This window comes from Monodelphis domestica, chromosome 2 (genome assembly GCF_027887165.1).
Source record: "Monodelphis domestica isolate mMonDom1 chromosome 2, mMonDom1.pri, whole genome shotgun sequence".
Lineage (NCBI taxonomy): Eukaryota > Metazoa > Chordata > Mammalia > Didelphimorphia > Didelphidae > Monodelphis > Monodelphis domestica.
This window is the reverse complement of record NC_077228.1, coordinates 164,054,943-164,078,478: the sequence shown is the minus strand read 5'-3', so window position 1 is coordinate 164,078,478 and position 23,536 is coordinate 164,054,943. Positions and strand designations below refer to the sequence as shown.

At 39.2% G+C, this 23,536-nt stretch overlaps 1 protein-coding gene across 1 annotated transcript in view; it reads right to left on the bottom strand.

The window, feature by feature from the left end:
- Positions 1-1,760: 1,760 nt before the first annotated feature.
- Positions 1,761-23,536, bottom strand: part of LOC103100846 (SLAM family member 5-like) — an 81,684-nt gene continuing 59,908 nt past the window's right edge. The window contains exons 7-10 of the mRNA XM_016429525.2: positions 23,217-23,318; positions 13,221-13,315; positions 9,317-9,388; positions 1,761-6,248 (exon numbers count right to left, since the gene is read on the bottom strand). Of these exons, the coding sequence (XP_016285011.2) occupies positions 6,183-6,248; positions 9,317-9,388; positions 13,221-13,315; positions 23,217-23,318 (335 nt within the window). The 3' untranslated portion in view covers positions 1,761-6,182. The remainder of the gene's footprint in view (positions 6,249-9,316; positions 9,389-13,220; positions 13,316-23,216; positions 23,319-23,536) is intronic.

Below are 23,536 nucleotides of genomic sequence, written 5' to 3'. Positions count from 1 at the left end.
AGGTAGAACAGCCAGATGGGGAGCAGTTCCTTGGGAGGACAGCGTGAAAGGAAAGGCTGTTCCTCCATGGGGACAGCATGGATGGAGAGGCTGTCCCCCAGATGACATCAGTTCTGGGGTTTATATACTCTTTAGATGCTATGTCCTGGTGTGGATGTGACTTTGAGAGTATTAGTCCCTCAGGCATTTGGTGGGGTGAGGTGGTCATCTGACTGGGGTCTGCCTGGAGGCATAAAGATTCATGTCTTTGTCCACCTTAAATCTAGAGGACAAAAGAGGGTAAACATCTCAGGACCCTGGGTGGGGTCATTGGGTGTTTCTAGGTTAAGAGTCACAAGGATGCAAGGGCAAAGGAGTTTTCCCTGATAATAGTTGGCCTGGGTTTCTGGGGGTACAGTGCCCATGTCATCTCCCCCCCCTCTCCTAATATGTAAGGGAAAAAGGGACAAAGGGACAGCGGTCTGTCTTCTGTAACGTCTTCACAGCTGAGAGCCCTTACTGCTCTTCTGCCTTGGGACCAATACATAGAAATGGTTCTAAGACAGAGGATGTAAGAGAGGAACGAGACTTAATCTGCCAACAGAAAAGAGAGAAGCAGATCTGGCAAGCTGGAGAATTCTGCAGGAATGGGGAAGGGCAGGAAGAGAGAGAATTCTGAGAAAAGGAGAGGAAGTGAGCTGATTTGAACAGTTAGCAAGATTCTTCTCCTCTCTGAGAAGCTACCAGGAAGGTGGACTGGGTGGATCTCTGAAACAGCACTCATGTCCTCCTGTAAAAGCTTGACCCAATACCCCAAGAAGACAACTCAGTAGATAGGACTTCAACTGGAAGCTGTTCACTAGAAGAAAGATTTCCTCCAGATCCCCTAAAATCCTGAACTGGTTACAGTTGCCAAGGCAGTCAGAGAGCCAGAGCTTCTTCACTTGCTGACCCCAGGGGGTCAGATCAGCAGAACCTGATCTGCCAGACTTTTGGGAGAAGAGGTTTCAGTTATTCTAGGGACCCCCTGCTCCCTCTTCCCTTCTGCCTCATTCCTAAACTCATCTGCCCTATCCCTTGCCTTGTTCCCTTAGAATAAACAGTTTAAATAAGAACAAGTGACTGACTCCATCACATCTAGAGAGAGACTTGAAGTTGGGGGGGAGGGAAGTGATGTTCCTTTCCCCAGGGAGAAAGAAGCTAACTGTATCAAGCCTATTTAGCCAAGGTCTCTGAGGGAACAGAAGTTAAGGTCTTGAAAGGCAACCAGAGTGGGGTTTGTCAGGTAGAGCTGAGAGGTAAGATAATCCATCCTCTCTCTTTCTACTTGACTCTACTTCATCTTTACCTCACTTCGGTCCTGACCTAGCAGGGAGGGAAGACTCCATTCTCTCCCTGCCCTTATATTACAGTTATATTACAAAGGTAAGGGTCTAAAAACAATAAAATGGCCTCATGCCCCAAATGTTGTACCAACATAGAAATCCTAGTAGGTGGGGTTATGAATTTGTCATCTTTTGAAATTTACTCCAAGGGCTACAGATGCCCCATGGGATTACAGAGATAAAGTGGGGAAATGCCTCAAGTTGTGACCCAAGACAAATACCCACCATTCACAAAAAATCCTCTTTTCATAGGAGAGTCATGATGTAATCAAGTTTCCTAGAAGAGATTGTAACATTGTACAATAGTGCTGAATAGTTTTACATTGGCTTTACATTGAACCCATTCAAAATCATTTAACATCTTCAAGAAATTGAAGAATAGCTTCACAATGGATACATTAGCAAATTCATATTTTATAGGAATGATCAGGGAACTGGAGACAGATACAAAGAGGGGAGTGGTTCGGGACTGGGTTATCTAGGAGGGGATGAAGGGGGATCATTCAAACCACTGGGCTTGATCTCCTGTTAGAAGCTTCAATGTTCCAAATACAAAGATACAATAGGAGAGTCTCCTAGGACAAAAGGATACTCAAGACTGGTCCTTAAGAATTGGTCAGGGTGCCTCAGATTCCTGACTGTGGCAATTTCCAGACTTCCTTAAAACTGCAAAGCTTTGGTAAGAATGGGGTGGGTGAGGGGGGGGTCACCAAACTTTAGATATCAATAACTTTTTATAACTTGAGAATCACACACTAATTTCTCATTTCACACAATTCCCATGTGAAGTCTGCTGTGACTGATCTCAGCTCAGCAGAGGAATCAACTTCTGGTCCGCTCCTGGATCCAGTTAAACTGGAAAGAGATCCTGACATCAATCAATAGTCCTTGTCCACCTTGATATTTAGGACCTAATCATTCATTTGTAATGTATTTGCTTTCTGTACTTTATGCCCTGCTTTGCATCCTTGGAATTGGGGAAACATGAGAGGCCAACCGTTATGTATATTCCAAAATGCCAACCATCCCTTTAACTGGATATGTGCATGAACCACTTTGGCTTGGGGGGAAGGGATACTCCTGGTGAGCATGGGGTTAGATGACTAGAACTATTCTTTTGAAATCAATGAGGCAAACTTAAACAAAAAGTCAAATTCTATTAATATAGGCTGGAAAAATTATTTCTCTCATTTACCTTTTTTTTTAAACCCTTACCTTTCATCTTAGAATCAATATACTATGTACTGGTTCTAATGCTGAAGTGGTAAGTCCTTGGCAATGGGGGGGGGGGGGGGGAGCACCAAGTCCACACAGCTAGGAAGTATCTAAAGCCAGATTTGACTCTAGGACCTCTCATCTCTGGGCCTGGCTTTCAATCCACTGAGCCACCCAGCTGCCCCCAACATATTTATTGTTGTTGTTTTCAATTCTGTCCAATTCTTTGTGACACTTGTCAATGTGAAATCTAGAAGCCCCCAAACTTGTAGCCTAGAAAGATTTTATGACCCCCAGTTTACTTAACCTAAAGGTGAAAGCTCCAAGTTTGACCTTGTCACAGAAGAGTTTCTCCCTGAGGGAAAGTCCAACTTCACTAGTCTTCAGACTAACAATAGACCTTAAAGAAGTTTAGGTGGGATGGCCAATCCCATTAGGTGTTGAGTATCTCTTTTGTCCCAATGGTTTCTCCCTTTTGGATCTTTCCCTTTTGTGTCCATTGTAAACCTTTGGCCCCTCACTGTTATTCCTGTCTGGAACTCCTCATTTCCTTCCTTACCATTGTGAAACCACTCAACTATCCTTCTCATCCTCAGTCCTCATGTTCCCCATGAAAGGTATTTAAGCTTCCCAACTTTCAGACTCCAGGTTCTCCACTGTGCCACCTACCAGACCTTCATTTACATTTAGCTGGAAAAAGATTGCTAGTCTTTCACAGTCCTCACCCCACTTAAACTTGCACTATACTGCTGGACTGTCAGTACTGTGTTATGAGCAAAATGAGGCACAAGAGCAGGAAATAGGCTGCCAAATGGGATGTAATTATACCTTCTCTCTGAAATATAATGTGACTATTCAGGAACGGAATGACCTGAGATCTGGTTTTAAGCCAGGGGGCTAAGTGCATAGGAGTGTTTTTTTTTAGCCTAGCTCTAGATAGATTTTATTTCTTGTGTCATAACAAAACTTATCATTGGCTTCCTCAACATTGGCAGATACAATGAGGAATAGGAAGATTTCTTTTTCAGCCTGCCTTCTCTACCACTTGTGGTTGTGAGTATTTTACTTAAATCTGTACCCCTTTTTCCTTTTTAAAAGGAAAGTTTAATTTTGAATTTGAAAATCCATTGCTATCTCACTCTAACCCTTTGATCAGATTAAAAACAAGACCTGAGGCTTATCTGGGCTGGGGGACAGACATATACATGGGAAGGTTTTCAAGTTCATGTGCCCAGACTGCAATTTCAAGCTGCCAGTGACCCCTCTTCCCTCCATAACCCTGTAAACCTCAAAATTCCTTAGACTTATAAATGTTGGAAATTTCACCATTGAGATATTTCATACTTGGAAAATTTCTTACTGATAGTCTATTGGAATGGGAACCCCATTGGCATGGGAGGTTCCTTCTCTTCCCTTCTTAAGATTACTTTAGGACAGAAACCTTTTGCTGAACAATGGAAAGGACTTTGACCTATGCTTAAGCATAGAACAGGAATTTCTTTGAGTCATGATTGATTTTAGAATTGATACAATGGAGATACTTGGAATCAATCTCCACCCTATTCAGTCCTAACAGGATTGAGTAAGGGCTGCAGCCTAGATCAAAATTTAATTATTCCAATCTCTACCCTACTCAGGTTAACAGGATTTAGAAAGGGCTGTAGCAAAGGAGCAAAGATTTAATCATTTGAAAATATGACCTTCAACAGACATGTGCAAAGCCTCTGGGCGGTCCTGGGTTAAGCTAGAGCCTCCACTGGCACAGGGAAATTGATGGACAGTGATTGGTAGATGTGAGAACTGAGGGGAGGCAACTTGGATGGTTTCCTTAAAGATCAGGGGGGTCTGAAGACTCGAGGTGGTTGAGGAGTTGGTCGGAGTGGTGGCAGTGTACTCTGAGAAGCTTGCTCTGAAGGAAGCTGAAGGTGGGGGCCCCTGAGACTGTTTCTCCATTTTGGTCACATGAGTAATAGGGACTGATCTCTTTTCTTTGCCCCAGCTATCTAAGGGCTTGGGCCTTTTGGCCCAGCCTAAACAGAAGGGGTATTTAAGCCCTATTCCTTTCTCTCCCTTTCTCTCTCTCTCTCTATCTCTAATTCCTTTCTTCCTCCTATTGTAATTAAACTCCATAAAAGGTTGACTGCTGACTTGAGTTTTTCATTTAGGAATTACATAGCTGAATTCCTTGGCGACCTTAAATTAATATATATCAGTCTTTTAAAGTGATTCCCTTGTAACAACCCGAAGAGCAGAGGGAGGAAGAGCTCACTTTGGATGGCTGGACAAAGGGACAAGGCTGGACAGAGGGATGAGGTATGCAAAAATATCCTCAGTTGCTGGGAAGAGGGGGAATGGAGTAACTCCCCAAATGCTGGCTCTGCACATGTGCCAATACTTCACCAACGCTGCTCCAAGGGAATGCCAGTAGACGTATGGCTTCCTGATATTCTGGAAGATGCTTGCTTCTTGTCCCACATGACTCTCGTTGTTCTGGAAGAGGCTAGCTTCTTGTCCTATGTGACTTCTGGTGTCTGGAATACCAGTCTCTGATCCAAAATGAGATTGTCTGTCCAATCAGGGAGACGCGTAAAAAGGGATGTTATAGGGTTAAAAGTTATGGATCAAGAAAGTTCGTGCATTTTTCCTGGCCAAGCAGTGGCAGTGAATGCAGATAGATGCAAGGTGAGTGGTGAGTTCAGGTTATAAGTGATTAGTCATATAACTATGTGCCTTTTTTTCTCTGATCCATTTTGACTATTTAATAAATAATTATAAATTAATATATATTCTCCAGACATTTTTAATCATGATACAGCTATCCAAGTTTCTGTCACTTATCTCCCTTTAATGGAAGAATCTGATTGTGACTTTTTCATTCTTCAATTTAGTACTCTTAACACTCTTCAATAAAATGAATGGAGTTTTAGAAATTTGTGTTAATTAATCCATTGGCACTGTGGAGGAACTGAGTACAGAGTTTATGCTTTTAAGTCTGTAGCCTCAAGGAAGAGACTAGTTCTGAATTACCTCCTAGCATAGAGGGGAGAGATATATGACTTCATATGCCAGGAGTGCTGCACATGGGTTCCTCAAAATACCTATAACATTGATGCTCATCTAGCCTTGATACAAAGGCCTAGGATGAGTTCCAGAAAGATACGAAGCTATCTGGAAGATCCTGGTCCCCATGCTCCCTGATCTCTTATGGAAGAAATATCAGTTAGTGGATCTTCTCATGTGTTTCTTCTTTGGGGTGTGTGTTGCTTATGCTGACAGTATCTCCTCCGGAGTAAGGGACTGCTCCAAGAACCTACCCCTCAGTTACAGGCAGCTGAGATGAAGATGATACATTTGAGTATAGATGAGTAAGAAAGGTGCAATTATGGAGCTATACCACCAATCAGCATGCCTCTGTCCTTAATGTAAGTTGTTTACTCCTCAGAATGAGTGACCAAACGCTGATCAAAAAATACTTTTGGTTTTCTTTTCCTTGGTTTCCTTCATTGTCCAAGGCAAAGCCTGAACTGATATTTCTTTTTAACACACTGAAGTCCTCTTTCCACCAGGGGTCCACCCCTGTGAAAGAATAGGTTTCTTTGCCATCTAGATCACAAAATCACTGGTAGAGGTGCCAAGAAGCTTGGTATTAGATGAGTAAGAATTTTCTACCTGTACAAAAGGAGACAAAAAACATGTTCATATTAAGCTGGAGTCAGGGAACTATGATATCATAAGAAGAAGGATTGAACTGACCAAGTATCAGTTTTGTGAACTTTAGATTTACTCCATTCTGCTTAGTCTATCAAAACAGGAATGTCTACACCCCTACTTAAGGATTAAGTATTGAGAAGGATGGCCTATGACAGACATGTGCTAGCAAATGACAAATCAGAAACAACTGAGAGACCCGTGGGCTGTCCTAAGTCAAGCTTAAGCTACCATTGGTACATGTGAGACACAGGAAAGTGATGTAAAAACAGTCTATATATTTCGTGTCACTTCCTCTCTCATTGTCTTTTCGCGGAGAGGTGGCTCTGGCAGCCATGTGCTGAGTGTCTTGGCATCTTGGCTTGGTGGAAGCTATTGTCCAGGTTTGGTGATGAGAGTCCTTGATACACTACTGGGGAAGCTTAGTAACCTAGTTCAGGTGAAGCATTTTCTCTGAGATCTCTCAGAGTTTAAGCTGATTCTTTTCTCCTTTACCTTCCAAAACACTGTCCTCTTAGGAAAGCCTCTAATCTTCTGAAAAGACCTCGTGATGGAGGTCTTTGAACTCCCCCTGGCACAGGCCAGGCAGGAGAAATGCTATACCATTTCCCTCTCTCTTCTCCTTAATTCCCTCCCTCTATATTAATTAAACCACCATAAATTTCCAAACTGACTTGGGTATTTTATTTGGGATATTTCCTGGTGACCAATTAAATTTAGATTAAGTCACAACCCTAAAATTTCCCCTTACAGTTTTAGCCTAAGATCCTTTCCCCCTTCAATAAGGAATACTATGTCAATAATGAATACTAGGTCTAGTATTCATCTTTGTAGTTATTGTTTAGTCATATCAATCCTATCCGACTTTGTGATCCTATTTGGGATTTTCTTGGTAAAAATAGAGTGGTTTGTAATTTCTTTCTCCAGTTCATTGTATAGATGACAAAATTGAGGCAAACATCTGTAAACCTTAAAATTTCTTAGACTTATAAATGTTGGAAATTTCACCATTGGGAAATTTTATACTTGAAAAATTTCCTATTGATAGTGGGAACTCTATTAGAATGTGAACCCCATTGGCATGGGAGGTTCCTCCTCCTCCCTTCTTAAGATTACTTTAGGACAGAAACCTTTTGCTGAACAATGGAAAGGGCTTTGACCTATGCTTAAGCATAGAACAGGAATTTTTTTGAGTCATGATTGATTTTAGAATTGATACAATAGAGATACTTGGAATGACAGAACCAGGTCTTGGAAAATACAATTTCCATCCCACTCAGTCCTAACAGGATTTAGGAAGGGCTGCAGCAAAGGATCAAGATTTAATTATTGAGAATATGACCTTCAACAGACATGTGCAAAGCCACAGACCTCTGGGCGGTCCTGGGTTAAGCTAGAGCCACCATTGGCACAGGGAAGACATGGACAGTGATTGGTAGATGTGAGAACTGAGGGGAGGGAACTTGGATGGTTTCCTTAAAGATAGAGGGGTCTGAGGACTGAGGGTGGTGGGTTGGAGAGGTTTTTGGTCTGAGAGGTGGTGCTTTGAGAGTTGGCTCTGAAGGAAGCTGGAGGTGGAGGCCCCTGAGACTGTTTCTCCATTTTGGTCACGTGAGTAATAGGGACTGATCTCCTTTCTTTGCCTCAGCTATCTAAGAGCTTGGGCCTTTTGGCCCAGCCTAAACAGAAGGGGTATTTAAGCCCTATTCCCTTCTCTCCCCTTTCTCTCTTCCTCTCTCTCTCTATCTCTAATTCCTTTCTTCCTCCTGTTTGTAATTAAACTCTATAAAAGGTTGACTGCTGACTTGAGTTTTCATTTAGGAATTACATAGCTGAATTCCTTGGTGACCTTAAATTAATATATATCAGTCTTTTAAAGTGATTTTCTTGTCACACATCCTTATGATGTGCAAGTCCACAGTCCTATACAATAAGTAAGAAGAATTTTGTCCTCTCCTAGATTTCACCTATCTTCTTGGCTATTTCTTAAAAGAGGAATATAAGGATTAAGCCTTAAGGCAGAATAAGAGGAATGAGGAGGGATATGGCAGGTGACCTTGTTATATACCTGGAAGGTAGGGTCAGACTCACAGTTCCTGCATTTCCTATCTCTCCTGCTACCACTCTCTTGAGACCATGAGGTGGGAATAGAGGAGGTGCTCCTTAGCCTCCTCTTATAAATTTCAATTATGGTGCGTTTGGGGAGCCTTCTAGGGATCATCAGCAGTAGCAAAACATTCACACAAAACTATAAGCATTTCTTAATAATTGTGTCATGCACTATGCTAACTACCAAGAATATAAAGAAATGTAAAAACAGTTCCTTCCCTCAAGGAGCTTACAGTCTAATGTAGGGAAGTACAACTAGAAAATGACTGTGCATAAACAAGCTAAGGGCAGAATAAACTGGAGGAAATCCCAGAGGAAGGGCCCAAGTATTAAGGAGGACTAGGAAAGAGTATATGGAGAAGGTGGGCTTTAGCTGAAACTTGAAGGAAGCCAGGAAAACCTGGAGGTAGAGGTGAGGAGGGAAGACAGTCCAGAAACAAAGTGTTGTGTGAGTGAGATCAGTGTCACTAGATTGTAGAGTACAGTGAAAGAATGTATGGTCTAAGACCAAAATGGTAGGAGAAGGACAGCTTAGGAAGTTCTTTAAAAGCCAGAGGATTTTATATTTGATCCTTGAAGCAATAGGGAGCCACTGGTGTTTACTGAGTAGGGAAATGACATCACATATGAGAATAGGGAATCTCAGGTGGGGAGTGTATCTAGAGGGCTTTTTGTCAAAGGCTACTGAAGCAGGTCTTAGAGCAAGGAGGAAATCACTGTTGCATTCAAGATTTGTTCTTTTGGGACTAAATCAGATTTGCTCCTGAGGGACACACAGAGAGAAGACCTCAGGGGTGGGTAGAATCATCTGCCTTCTTCTGGTTTGATTGGAGACACAGACCGAAGGACCTTAGAACCCTCTGGTCCAGCCTGAAAGAAGGCAAGAGGTCCAACTGAAATCCAATTAGAATTATACTTACCTTTTGGGGTTTCTGCACTGTGTAATAAATTGTATTTAAGGATTCTTCCTTCTGAGGAGTGGAGACAATTCCCTGTAAAAGATTATCATAAGTCACAGTCCTTAAACTAGATTGGAAAATAGCCTCTATTTTCCCCTCATCTCTTTCCTTGTCCCTTCCTAGGCCTCACCTTCACTAGGTAGCCATCCTCCAGACCTCAGATCAAGGCTCACTTCTACTCAGTGCATTACCTCAGAGCAGGGGCAGGGACTGGGAGAGTGGAAAGTAGGATCAGGTTGGGGAAGAATGAATAGCAGTTAGGTTGGGCCCAGGAGTGACAGTTAAAAGCACTGTTCTGGTCAGTCAAGACATAGTTGTAAGAGGGACCTACTCTTTCCACTGATTTCTTCAATAGTAGGGAGACCAGAGATTATGATGCATTTTGAAGAACAAAAATAGAAACTTGATTCCACCTCATTCTTTTAGTCTTGACTCAAATTTATTTGAAAGGCAACTTGGAGGGATTATGAAGGTGAAGGATGGAAAATAATCTTATTAACCCACCTAGATATAGCTCCTTTGCATTTTGGCTAAGTGGAGTACCTGGGTTGTGTTTAAAGGAATACACTCATGTGCATTTGTTAGAAGCTGAAATACTTTTTCTAACTTTAAGTTAGATCAGGAACCTTGAACCCAGCAAGTAGCAAGTCTAGTTCAAAAAGACAGACTTAAAGATACTAGAGAGTATGTCTACCTGCTTGATTGACTGATTCTGTCTGGGATTTAATTCAGGAAAGACTAAAAATATCTCCAGGGGCTATCAAGCTAAAAAGTTGGCAACTTATTTCTCCTGGAGGAAGGAGACAGTGAAAAGAGCAATAGATTTGAAGCCTGAGGACCTGTGTTCACATCTTCCAGTGCTGCTCTTTATTACGTGTGAAATATTGTGCAAGTTCCTTCCCATTTCTCATCGAGGAAGTTGAACTTTGTGACCTCTTTGATTCTTTTCTGATCTGAATGTATTATTGTGAAGAGGAAGGATGGAGGAAGCCCTGAGAGGGCTATCAGTGACTCTGGACCTCAAGGGATATAGCATTTGGAGAACAAGAAGTAACTAAATTCTGGGTCCATACATCATATTTTGTAAAATTTCTACTATTTTAGACCTTTCTTAGTGTTAATTAAAAACAGAAGGTAATGGTTTAAAAGAAATCCTGGAAAAACTTAGAAGTCTTTCAAGCAAAAATACTGCCCCTAAGACTTACTAGTTCTAAGATTATGGGGGAAAAACATTGAATTTCTCTGACCTTGTTTCTTTATTTGTAAAATGGGCATAATAATATCTGTATTGTATCTCTCATCTCTCTTCATTGATCGAACCCAATTCTTCTGAAAGGCCTGTATAAACCCTTTACCTTTGTTTTAATACTGGAGTTGGTACTTGATTTTTTTCCCCATTGAGATTGCCTTTTATCTGCTCTCTCTATATCTTATATGTACTTGGTAATCTGCATATTATCTCCTCCATTGGAATGTGAGCTCCCTGAGATCAAGGATAATGTTTTATTTTTTGTGTTTGATAGTGCTTGCCATAAAATAAATAAATGGTTATTGACCAACTCAAAGGCTCCATATTCATCTTTCTTTCTTTCTTTCTTTCTTTCTTTCTTTCTTTCTTTCTTTCTTTCTTTCTTTCTTTCTTTCTTTCTTTCTTTCTTTCTTTCTTTCTTTCTTTCTTTCTTTCTTTCTTTCTTTCTTTCTTTCTTTCTTTCTTTCTTTCTTTCTTTCTTTCTTTCTTTCTTTCTTTCCAATGATAAATATCTGTTTTAAAATCTTTTTAAATTTAAAGATATTTTATTTTCCCAATTTTGTGTAATAACAATTTTCAACATATGTTTTCCAAAATTATAAAATCCAAATTGTCTCCTTTCCTCCTTTCCATCCTCTTTTTAAGAGATAGTAAGCAATTTGATTTGGGTTATACATGCATTATCATGCAAAATCATACTTCCACATCGATCATTATTGTAATATAATACTCATGTAAAACCAAACCCCCAAAATAAAATAATAAATTAACTAATGTAAAAAATAGTATGCTTTGGTCTGTATTCTGACTCTAACAGTTCTTTCTCTGGAGATGGATAGCATTCTTTGTCATAAGTCAGTCCTTCAAAATTGTCTTGGATCATTGTATTTCTAAAAGTAGCTGAGTCTTTCACACATCCCCATTGCTTTCCCCAAATACCCTGAAATGCTACATTTATGACCACAGGTGCCATTAGTAGTTGACCATCTCATACCTAGGAATCTATGACCCTGAGTTACTTATTAGATGAACTACCAGACTGGTAATCTGGTTCTGATGTTTTCCTGATTCATTTGTGAAAGTAGAGAAAAAGTCTGTACGGAGTTGAGAGGACCAAGTCTTCAAAAATTTGAAGAAAAAATTCTAATTGAGCTTTATACTTTTTTCTATGCCACTATGGCTTTCTTTCATCTCATTTTAAAGTCAGTCTTCACTTTACACTGTCTTCAGAGTTCTTCTGAATCTCTTCAGATCATAAACAATCCTTTGTCTGATCTGAGGTCTTATATGGGAAAAGAACTGCATTTGCTTTGCTTCCCTCTAGAAAGTAGAACTAGGAATATTCAGTGGAAATTGCATAGTAGAATTTAACCTGATGTGAGGAAAAACTTCTTAATGATTACAGGTATTTGAAAATGGAATGGTTTATTATTGAGAGAAGTAATGAGTTCTCACTCATTGGAGATCAAACAAAATCTCAATGACCACTTGTCAAATGTGCTTTAGAGGAACTTCTGATGCTTAAGGGGCAGCTAAGTGGTGAAGTGACTAGAAAGTTGGGCCTAGAATCAGGAAAACCTGAATTCAAATTTGACCTTAGATATTTAATAGCTATGTGACCCTGGACAAATCACTTGATCCCATTTGCCTCAGTTACCTCATCTTTAAAATGAACTGGAGGAGGAAATGGCAAACCACCTTAGTATTTTCGCCAAGATAATAACAAATTGGGTCATGAAGTTGGACATAACTAAAATGACTCAATAACAACAAAAGCTAGGTAGCACAGTGGTTAAAGCTCTGGGCCTGGAGCAGGAAGACCTGAATTAAAATTTGGTGTCAAATATTCCTAGCTATATATGTATGTGTGTGTGTATATATATATAACTTAATATCTGTTTGCCCCATTTTCTTCATCAATAAAATGGGGATAATAATAGCATCTACCTCATGGATTGTTGTGAGAGCCAAATGAGATAATGTTTGAAAATACTTAGCACAAGATCTTTGTACTTTGTACATTGTACATAGTAAGTGCTATGTAAATGTTAGTTATTGTTATAATGTTAGGAAATTATACTTAGAGAGATTCTTAAAAAAATTTTTTTTCTTAAAAAACCCTTACCTTCTGTCTTGGAATCAATGCTGTGTATTAATTCCAAGGTAGAAGAGTGGTAAGGGGTAGGCAATGGGGGTCAAGTGACTTGCCCAGGGTTAAACAGCTGGGAAGGGTCTGAGGCCAGATTTGAATCTAGGACCTCCCATCTCTAGGCCTGGCTCTCAATCCACTGAGCTACCAGCTGCCCCCAACTTAGAGAGATTCTAAAGTTTACAACTCTGAGATGCTAGGTCACTTTCTGGCCTCTAGTTATTCAATTTCAGGCCCAGACCAGAACCATACAGCCAGAATGAGTTAGCTTATTCTCCTTGACCCTCAGCTTCTTTATTTAATCTCTATTCCCACAAGAAAAAGCAATTTCTGAGAGGTGAATAAGAGATAAGTTTTGAACTCAGGTTTCTATACTCATAAGTAACTAAAAAAAGGCCATATAAAAGAGCCAGTCATCCACCTCACTCATGCTGGTCCTTTATGGAAAAAAATCAAGGTAAGCTTACCTTGGGTATGACGATTTCATCATAGACTCGGTTATCTGCAGGTGCAGATGGCTCCTTTCCGGTGTTGCCCTGGGTAATGAATGATGAATCAGCATCTACAATATACCAAATTTGCAGAATCATAGCATGTTAGAGCCTGATGGGGATCATAGAGACAGTCCAATGTTACTCCACTTTTTACAGATCTGGTCCAAGGGGATGAGTGAAGAGCCTTGAGGGAGAGCTCCTCCTCAGCTTTCCTTCTTAAGACCTTGTGGGTAAGTGAAGTTGGGAACTGTTGTGACAGTTATGACAACTTTTTCTTCTACTGAATTATTTTGTGAGTTATTATTCCACATGGGGATGCATTATCTTCTTTCTGAGACTAGTACTCCTCAAGGTAAGGGATCATATCTTTCATATCTTAATTCCATAAAGCAGAATCACAGTGCAGGGCACATAGTAAAGAATTCATTAACTTATTGTGGGTAGATGAAATAGGTTCAGATTGTTGAGTTTCCCATTGGGTGGAAGCATGCTAAGTCTTAGCTCTAAACTGATTAATCCATACCTCATGCTCCTAGACTAATAGATGAATCCTGACATTCGCAAAAGAGATGAAGCTAAGGTAGAAAGAGAGACAACTATGAGAGCAATGGAGTTCTTAGGGATATCCCAGGGTAACTTTGTGCTGGGAGGAGCACAGAATCACTGGGGTGAGTGTGAAACTATCATTTCCTAATTTTTATTCCCAATCAACTCATATGCTTGGCCATCAGTCCCACTCCCAGTGGTTAAGTTAATAACATGTTTATTTATTAAATTAATACTTATAAAGCACTTTAATGCGAGTAATATTATAAGCTAGGTAGTCTATCCATGTCTACATTTTAAAGATAGAAAAACTGAGGCCAAGAGAAGTAAAGTGACTTGCCTCTGGCTAAAGAGTTATCAAATGCCAGAGCTGGAATTCAAACCCAACTTTCCTGACTCCAAGACCAGAAATCCTTCCAGTATGGTATATTATACTACATTGACTTAAGTGAATAATTCAGTATACCAAGAGAAGTTCAAAGTGGGGCACATGATTTAGACATAAAGGGTGATACCAAAAGCAAATCAGAGGTGCATAGGAAACACCTTTCAGATCTATGAATAGGGGAAGAGTGTAAAACCAAGCAAGAGACAGAGTATCTCACAGAAACTAAAATGGATAAATTTAATTGCATGAAATTAAAAAAAAAGATTTTACACAAATAAAACCAGTGAAACAAGAAATAGAAGGAAAGAATGGACTTTTTTTTAACAGCAAATCTCTCTGATAAAGGTTTCATTTCTCAAATATATATGGAACTGAGTCAAATTTATAAAAATTAGAGTCATTTCCCAGTTGATCAGTGGTCAAAGGATATGAAGAGGCAGTTTTTAGAAGTCAAAGCTATCAATAATCATCCCAAATCACTCATAATTAGTAGAGAAATGCAAATTAAAGCAATTCTGAGGTACCACATCACACCTATCAGATTGGCTAACACTATACAAAAGGAAAATTTAAAACACTGCTTGGGGCATGGAAAAATTGGGCCACTAATTAATTGCTGATAGAACTGTGAGCTGATCCAACCATTTTGCAGAAAATTTGGAACAATGCCAAAAGGGTAATAAAACTATACATAACTTTTGACCCAGCAATACCTCTACTAGAATCCCAAAGAGAGCAAAGGAAAAGGAAAAGAACCTATATTTACATTTTAAAAAATAGCAGTTCTCTTTGCAATGGCAAAGAATTGGAAATGGGGGTGGGGGTGGGAATCCACCAACTGGGGAATGGTAAAGCAATTTATGGCATATTAATGTGATTTAATACAATTTAAAAAATAACCCTTGCCTTCTGTCTTAGTATTAATTTAATACAGAAGAGCAGCAAGGGCTAGATAATCAGGGTTAAGTGACTTGACTGGGGTCACGGCTAGGAACTGTCAGAGACTGGATTTAAATCTTGGTCCTCCCAACTCCAGGTCTGGTGCTCTATCTACTGTGCTCTCTACTTGCCATGATGTAATGTTCTTGTGCATAAGAAATAACGAAGAGGATGGTTTCAGAAAAATCTGAAAAGACTTATGTAAATTGAAGCAAAGTGAAATAAACAGAACAAGGAGAACATTGTACACAGTAACAGCAATGTTGTAATGATGATCACCTGGGAAAAACTCTGACCAATACAATGACCCAAGATAATTCTGGATGAAAAATGCTATCCAGCTCTAGAGAGCTGATGACCTCTGAGTTTAGACTGAAATATAAATATAATGAATATCATTTTTCTTGCTTTTTCAATGGGAAGGGGACAGGCTAAAGAAAAGGAAAAATTGGGAACAATAAAAGGAAATGTAAAAAAGGAACAAGAGATAAAAAGCATTGGAAGGAGATAAGGGGAAATTGAGGAATGAAAGAGGCAAAAAATGGTGAAGAGCATCTAGGTAAAGATCATTAGAAGCAGAAAGAGACTATACACCACCTGAACAGAAAGGGAAAATAGATGGGAAGTTCAAGAAATGATCACAAACCTGGCACTGAAATATGACAAAATAATGAGGGAGGACTTCAATTTCCCCAAAATCTGCTTGGTCTCTCAGAAAAGCAGAATATCTCAATTTTCAGGCTTTCTTTCATGTTAATTCCATTCTTTAAAGATTAGAAAACCAATGAGAGGAATAGTTACTCCTTACCTGGTTCTTATTATTAATAAGGAGGAATTGGTTGTTGAAACTGAAAGATAGCAACATTAGGGAAGAGAGAATTACATTAGAATTCACATTAGAATTGTGACAGAGGAGAAGAAATTTTGGCATAGTCATAAATGGAGAAAATTTAGTACAACCTAGATTTTAGAAGAATATATTCCAAAGCATTCTCTCACAGCCTAAAATTCTATAGGGAAAGTCAGCCCAAGAGGGATCTTAAGATTCAAAGTTGGAGAATTCTAATGAGAGCTGTGGATACACAGGAAATTTATTGACTAATTTACATTTTGAAAATATTTAGAGATGTAAGAAAACTGGGAAAGTTTAAAGGATATGAGAGGTTTTAAGTATAGTATTTTATATTTTATCTTGGAGCCACTGAATTTTATTAGGTTGAGTGGGATAGGAGGCTGACAATCCAACTTATACTTTAAGGAAGATAACTTTGGGAAGGGAACTGAGTGGAAAGTGGATTGAAGTAGGGAAGAAAGTTTAGGAAAGAAGACCAATTAGCAATTAGAAGGCTATTCAGTAGTCCACATGATGAAGGTCTGTACAAAAGTGGGGGCTATATGAATAGGATGAAAGGGACATATACAAGAAATGTAGTAAGAATAGGAACCATAAAATCTGACAACAGAATGGATATGTACAAGTGAAGGATTGAGGATGACACTGAAATTATGAACCTAGGTCACTGGGAATATGGTAGTGCTTTCAATAGTAATAGGAAAGTTAGGAAGGGGAGAGGGTTTGGGGGAAAACAGAGTTCAGTTTTGAAAATGTTGAATTTGAAATTTGTACAGGATATCCAGATGAAGATGTCCAGTCAGCCAGTCGATTTTTCAGGACTTGTGCTCAGAAGAAAGATTAGAGCTGGACTTCTAGACTTGGAAATCCCTTTTGTAGAAATTACTGTTGAATTCATGAGAACTGATGAGATCATCAAGTAAAATATTAGAGAGAGAAAAAGCCAAGAAGACTTAGTATAGAGGACTTGGAGGGCACCCATGGATAGTGAGTATGACCTGGATGAAGACATAGCAAAGGGAACTGTGGAGTGGTCAGGGAGGTAGGATGAAAAACAGGAGAGAGCAATGTCATGAAAATCTAGTAGGAAGAGTTTATTAAGGAATAGAGGCTACATGTAATTGGGGGAAAATATTATTTTAAAAAATCAAGGAAAAGAGGATGATCAAAATGTCAAAGATGACAGAGAGATCAAGAGGATTGTTTTGTCATTTTTCAGTCACATCCAACTTTTTTCTTGAAACTATTTGGGGTTTTCTTGGCAAAGATTTTGCTATCTCCTTTTCTAGCTCATTGAACAGATGTAGAAACTGAAGCAAACTGTTGTAAGTGATTGTACTACGTCACCCAGCTGCCCCAAGAAGATTGAAGGTAGAAAAAAAAGACCATGAGACTGGGCAATTAAGAAATCACTGGTAATTGTGACATGGACAGTTTGCGTAGAATTATGTCAGAAACCATCTTGTAGAGTTGGGAATGCAGAGAGCTTAGAAGAAGTGAAGGCAGTTTTTTCAAGGAGTGTACCTGAGAGGGGAATGAGAAATTTAGGCCAATAGGTAGGAAGGAATAGCTGGATCAAATAAAGGTTTTCATAGCAAAGTATTTACTCAAATGGCATAGCAGGAGCAGTAGTTAAACCATTTCCCCCCAAACCTGTGGCACAATTTCCCATAAATACATACATAATCCATAGGGGATGGAGGAAATAGTGGGCTTGAATTTAAAGTACAATGAAGATATATCAAATGTTTAGGGAACAAACATGGTCATGGGAATTCATAAATCTGGAAATGCATGGCCTCAATGTTCATTTTCACCTTGTCCAGAGAATTTTCTGGAATTTCAATGCAAGTAGTAGAGTTCATAATGAAAAGATTATTCCTTTGCTTAGCTGGGCTGGATCCTTATAGAGCACAGTATTTTAGGTGAATGAGTTACTTAACCATGTTGAACAAGTTATATAGCTGGTGCTGGCATCTCATAGGACTGTACCAAATAGACTATTGACATTGTCAGCTGTGACCAGTCTGGATTCCAATACCTGCTTTGCTCCTGGGCTGCTGCTGAACTAGGCAGAACAGATTGCTCAGCTTTTGGATTCTTCATGGTATCCAGTATCTTGGCTGGATAGATAAATCCACAAGACTCCAGTCTTTATCACCTCCAGGTTCTTTCTTAGCTGAGTGCCAATAGCATTGTTTTCAACTGTAGCATAGTGCTCTTCTCAGCAGGAACTCAGCCCAGGACTGCCAGAAGACCTCTCATCTTTGTTTCTTTACAACTACTTGGAAATCTTTTATTTTGTTGAATGTCCATACTTTCCCCTGGAAGTATATAGTCACTTTTGATGGGTAGGTGATCCTTTGTTGAAGACCCAGTTCTTTTGCCTTTCTGAATATCATATTCCAAGTCTTGCAGTCCTTTAGTGTGGAAGCTGCCAGATCTTGTGTAATAATGATTGGTGCTTCTTGATATCTGAATTGTCTCTTTTTGGCTTCTTGTAAAAATTTCTCTTTAGTTTAGAAACTCTTGAATTTGGCAATTACATTCCTGGGGGTTGTCTTTTGAGGATTTAGTGTAGATGGTGTTCCATGAATTCTTTCAACATCTATTTTGTCCCATTGTTCAAGAATATCAGGGCAGTTTTCTTGGATAATTTCTTGCAGTATGATGTCAAGGTTTCTGCTTATTTCTGGGTTTTCAGGTAGACCAATGAGTCTCAAATTGTCTCTTCAAGACCGGTTTTCTTGATCTATCATCTTGTCAGTGAGATATTTTGTTTTCTTCTATTTTGTCAGTCTTTTGACTTTGCTTCATCAATTCTTGCTATTTTGCAAGATCATTGGCTTCCAATTGCCTAATTCTGGTCTAATTCCTCTGTAGTCTGAAATTTTCCTCCATAAAAATTATCCAGGGTCAATGCCTTCTTCTTGTTTGTCTTGGTGTTGGGAAGTTGTTTTTTCCTGGGTGTAGTTTGCTATCACTATGGTGGTTTTTCCTACCCTTTGTAGTCAGAAGTCAGAGCGAGGAGGGCAGGCTCTCTGTGTATGGAGCTAAGGAGCAAGGTTTTTGCCTGAGGCTACCTCTTGAGTCTCTGCAGTTTCTACTATTTACTGCCCTTCTCTGTGCTATCTCTGCACAGGCACCCAAGGTCTGCACTCTTCAGCCTGCTGGGGTCTCAGGTCTAGCTGCTCTCAGGGGTAGGTGTTTGGTGGTCTTACTCAGCTGCCAAGGACCTAGAGGTACCCCTCACTCACACACTGATTCTAGCACACTGGCTCTGACTCTGTCTCCATAGGTGGGATGGGGGAGGGTTGATCAACTCACATTTTGGTGGAAGCTATTTCACCCATTTATAGTGTGGAAATGCCCAAATCCCATTCAATGCTGCGCCCTGCTGAAGAGGCCCTTCATTCATATGAATTTTTTTTTTGGCCTTTTGAGGTAGTCTATATTGGTAGGTGGTGAAAAGAGGAAGAGTTCTAGGTCTATACTGCTGCCATGTTTACCTGGAAGTCAGACCTCTCATCTTTGACATCTTCAGAACTTAAGCTTTTAGCTTTGTCACTTCTAGACAAGAAGCGGAGAAGGTCTCAATTTTCACATTCAAGAATTCTTACTGATTCAAATATGACTTCCCTCCATAAGGAATTTTACCTTTACTTAGTGCTCAGGGAAATCAGTCTTTCCATAATTACTTTTGGGTCTTGTGCAAAAGAAGAGATTTGTGTTCTGAGTCAAATACACTGTCTCACTGGTCTTGTCATATGCATTTGAGCTATTCAAGGTTCAAATCCTTTCTAAGGCATATGATGTTTTCTTTGCTTTTAAAAGGCCTTCCTTTATATACTTTAATATTTGTTTTTGTCCCTTTTAACCTTGTAAATTTCTGCTGGGAAGATACTCAGTAGGGCTGAATGATTATTATTATGATTAAATATTACTAAAGTGAACATTGAAAAAGGAAGAAGTGATCAAAATGAACTTGACAAGAAGAGTTCATGTCAGACTAACTCCTGACTCATATATCACACACACTTGACTTATACTGAGCAGGTTGTTATTTAACCTCAAGGATTTTTAGTCATGCCTTCTTCATCTTGTACTTGGAAAGTATTTTTTTTAAATGTAAGACTTCATATTTGGCTTTACTAAGTTTCATTTTATTAGATTAAACCCAATGTTCTAATTAGATTACATTAAGAGAGGCAGTGCCCAGGATTAGAGAGGCAACAATCCTGTTTTACTCACCTTGAGTAGCTCTGAATTATTTCATTCAGTTTTGGTTATTGAATTTCAGGAAGACCATTGACAAGCTGGAGGATGTCCATAGTATGTGGAGGTGGTGGCCAGGATTATGAAAGATCTTCAGGTCAGGCCAAAAGGAGGATGAGATGGAGGCACTAAGAATGGTTAACTTGCAAAAGAGAAGACTTGGAGAAGAGTTGCACCTAATAGTTGCTATTAAATGTTTGAAGGTATATAATTTGCAAAAGGGATTAGAAATTCTCTTTGGCTCCAGAGAACAGAACCAATAGCATTGGGTGGAGGCTACAGAAAGGCAGAATTTGATTAGATATAAGGAAAAAAAAATCCTAACAAAAATAGAAGTTTCTACCTAGACAATATAAAATACTTAGGAATCTATCTACTAAGACAAACACAGGAACTATATGATCACAACTACAAAACACCCTCCATACAATTAAAACTAGATCTAAACAATTGGAAAAACATTGATTGCTCATGGGTGGGATGAGCTAACATCATAAAAATTACAATCCTACCCAAATTAATTTACTTATTTAGTGCCATACCCATTAAACTACCAAAAAACTTCTTTATGGAATTAGAAAAAAACACAACAAAGTTCATTTGAAAGAACAAAAGATCAAGGATATCAAGGGAAATCATGAAAAAAAAATGCAAAGGAAGGAGGACTTGCAGTCCCAGATCTCAAACTGTACTATAAAGCAGTGGTTATCAAAACAATTTGGTACTGGCTAAGAGACAGAAAGGAGGATCAGTGGAATAGACTTGGGGAAAATCACCTCAATAAGACAGCCTATGATAAGTCCAAATATTCCAGTTTTGGGGACCAAAACCCACTATTTGATAAAGACTGCTGGGAAAATTGGAAGACAGTATGGGAGAAATTAGGTTTGTATCAACATCTCACACCCTACACCAAGATAAACTCAGAATAGGTGAATGACCTAAATATAAAGAAGGAAACTATAAGCAAATTAGGCGAACACAGAATAGTATACTTGTCAGATCTTTGGGAAAGGAAAGACTTTAAAACCAAGCAAGAGCTAGAAAAAAAATCAAAAAATGTATAATAAATAATTTTGATTACATCAAATTAAAAAGTTTTTGTACAAACAAAACTAATGCATCCAAAATTAGAAGAGAAGCGACAAATTGGGAAACAATCTTCATTACAAAAACCTCTGACAAAGGTCTAATTACTCAATTTTATAAAGAGCTAAATCAGTTGTACAAAAAAATCAAGCCATTCTCCAATTGAAAAATGGGCAAGGGAGGAATTCCATGGAGACTGGAACGACCTCCAGAAAGTGATGCAGAGCGAGAGGAGCAGAACCAGGAGAACACTGTACACAGAAACTAATACACTGTGGTATAATCGAATGTAATGGACTTCTCCATTAGTGGCAGTGTAATGTCCCTGAACAATCTGCAGGGATCTAGGAGAAAAAACACTATCCATAAGCAGAGGACAAATTGAGGGAGTAGAAACACCGAGGAAAAGCAACTGCCTGACTACAATGGCTGAGGGGACATGACAGAGGAGAGACTCTAAACGAACACTCTAATGCAAATACTAACAACATGGCAATGGGTTCGAATCAAGAACACATGTGATACCCAGTGGAATCACGCGTTGGCTACGGAGGGGTGGGAGGGAGGAAAAGAAAATGATCTTTGTCTTTAATGAATAATGCATGGAAATGATCAAATAAAATACTATTAAAAAAAGAAAAAGAAAAATGGGCAAGGGACACGAATAGGCAATTTTCAGTTAAAGAAAACAAAACTATTAATAAGTACATGAAAAAGTGTTCTAAATATGTTATAATCAGAGAGATCCAAATCAAAACACCTCTGAGGTATCACCTCACACCTAGCAGATTGGCTAACATGACAGCTATGGAAAGTAATGAATGTTGGAGGGGATGTGGCAAAGTTGGGACATTAATGCATTGCTGGTGGAGTTGTGAATTGATCCAACCATTCTGGAGGGCAATTTGGAACTATGCCCAAAGGGAGATAAAAGACTGTCTTCCCTTTGATCCAGCCATAGCACTGCTGGGTGTGTATCCCAAAGAGATAATAAAGAAAAAGACATGTACAAAAAATTCATAGCTGCGTACTTTGTGGTGGCCAAAAATTGGAAAATGAGGGGATGCCCTTCAATTGGGGAATGGCTGAATAAATTGTGGTAAATGTTGGCGATGGAATACTATTGTGCTCAAAGGAATAATAAACTGGAGAAATTCCATGGGGACTGGAACAACCTCCAGGAATTGATGCAGAGTGAGAGGAGCAGAACCAGGAAAACATTGTACACAGAAACTGATACACTGTGGTACAATTGAATGTAATGGACTTCTCCATTAGAGGCAATGCAATGACCCTGAACAACTTGGAGGAATCTATGAGAAAAACCACTATCCACATCCAGAGGAAACAGTGTGGGAGTAAAAACACCAAAGAAAAACAACTGCTTGAATACATGGGTTGAAGGAATATTGTTGGGGATATAGACTCTAAATAAACATCTTGGTGTAAACAACAACATGGAAATGGGTTCTGAGTGGTATGGCTGGATCAAAGAGCAAGCATTCTTTTAAAGCCCTTTTGTGCATAATTCCAAATTGCTCTCCAGAATAGTTGGATCGAATCACAACTCCACCAGCAGTGTATTAGTATCCCATTTTTGCAACATCCCCTCCAACATTAAATTGTATTGTGAGTTGTAGATTTTCCCTGTGACATTAGTAAATTTTTTCCAGCTTAGCAGTAATGTGTATGAAAATATAAAATGAGATGAATATAAGGTATCCTTTTTAGAAAGGCGAGGGAAAGGAAGCAGGAATGTGGGAGGGCATAAGTCCTCAGAGCCTTAAGGATCCCTGTGTACTAATCCCCTCAAGGAAATTCAAATTTAAACCAAGGAAGAAGAGAATATATTTCTTCCGAACTCTCCAAAATCCCATACCTTTTTTTCCCTTGTATCGTAGATAAAAACATGTTGCAGTTGAAATCAATATTATCAGGATTGATATCAGTATAAACCAGAGATTAGAGGATTTTGATATTCCTGAAAGAAGAAGAGGAAACAAGTGGCAGAGGAACTTCCTGGATAAAAAAAAAAAATCAGACTTCTCATTGATCAGACTTAGGGGGTAAGTGGGCTTCCCTGAATCTAGGTTCTTTAGCAGGGTTACCTCCTACCCTAAGGTCCAAGAGAGGTTCACTCTAGGGTCATTGGGAATGTAATCTCTGAAAGAGATTTTGATTTTGCTCTCCTGGAACTCT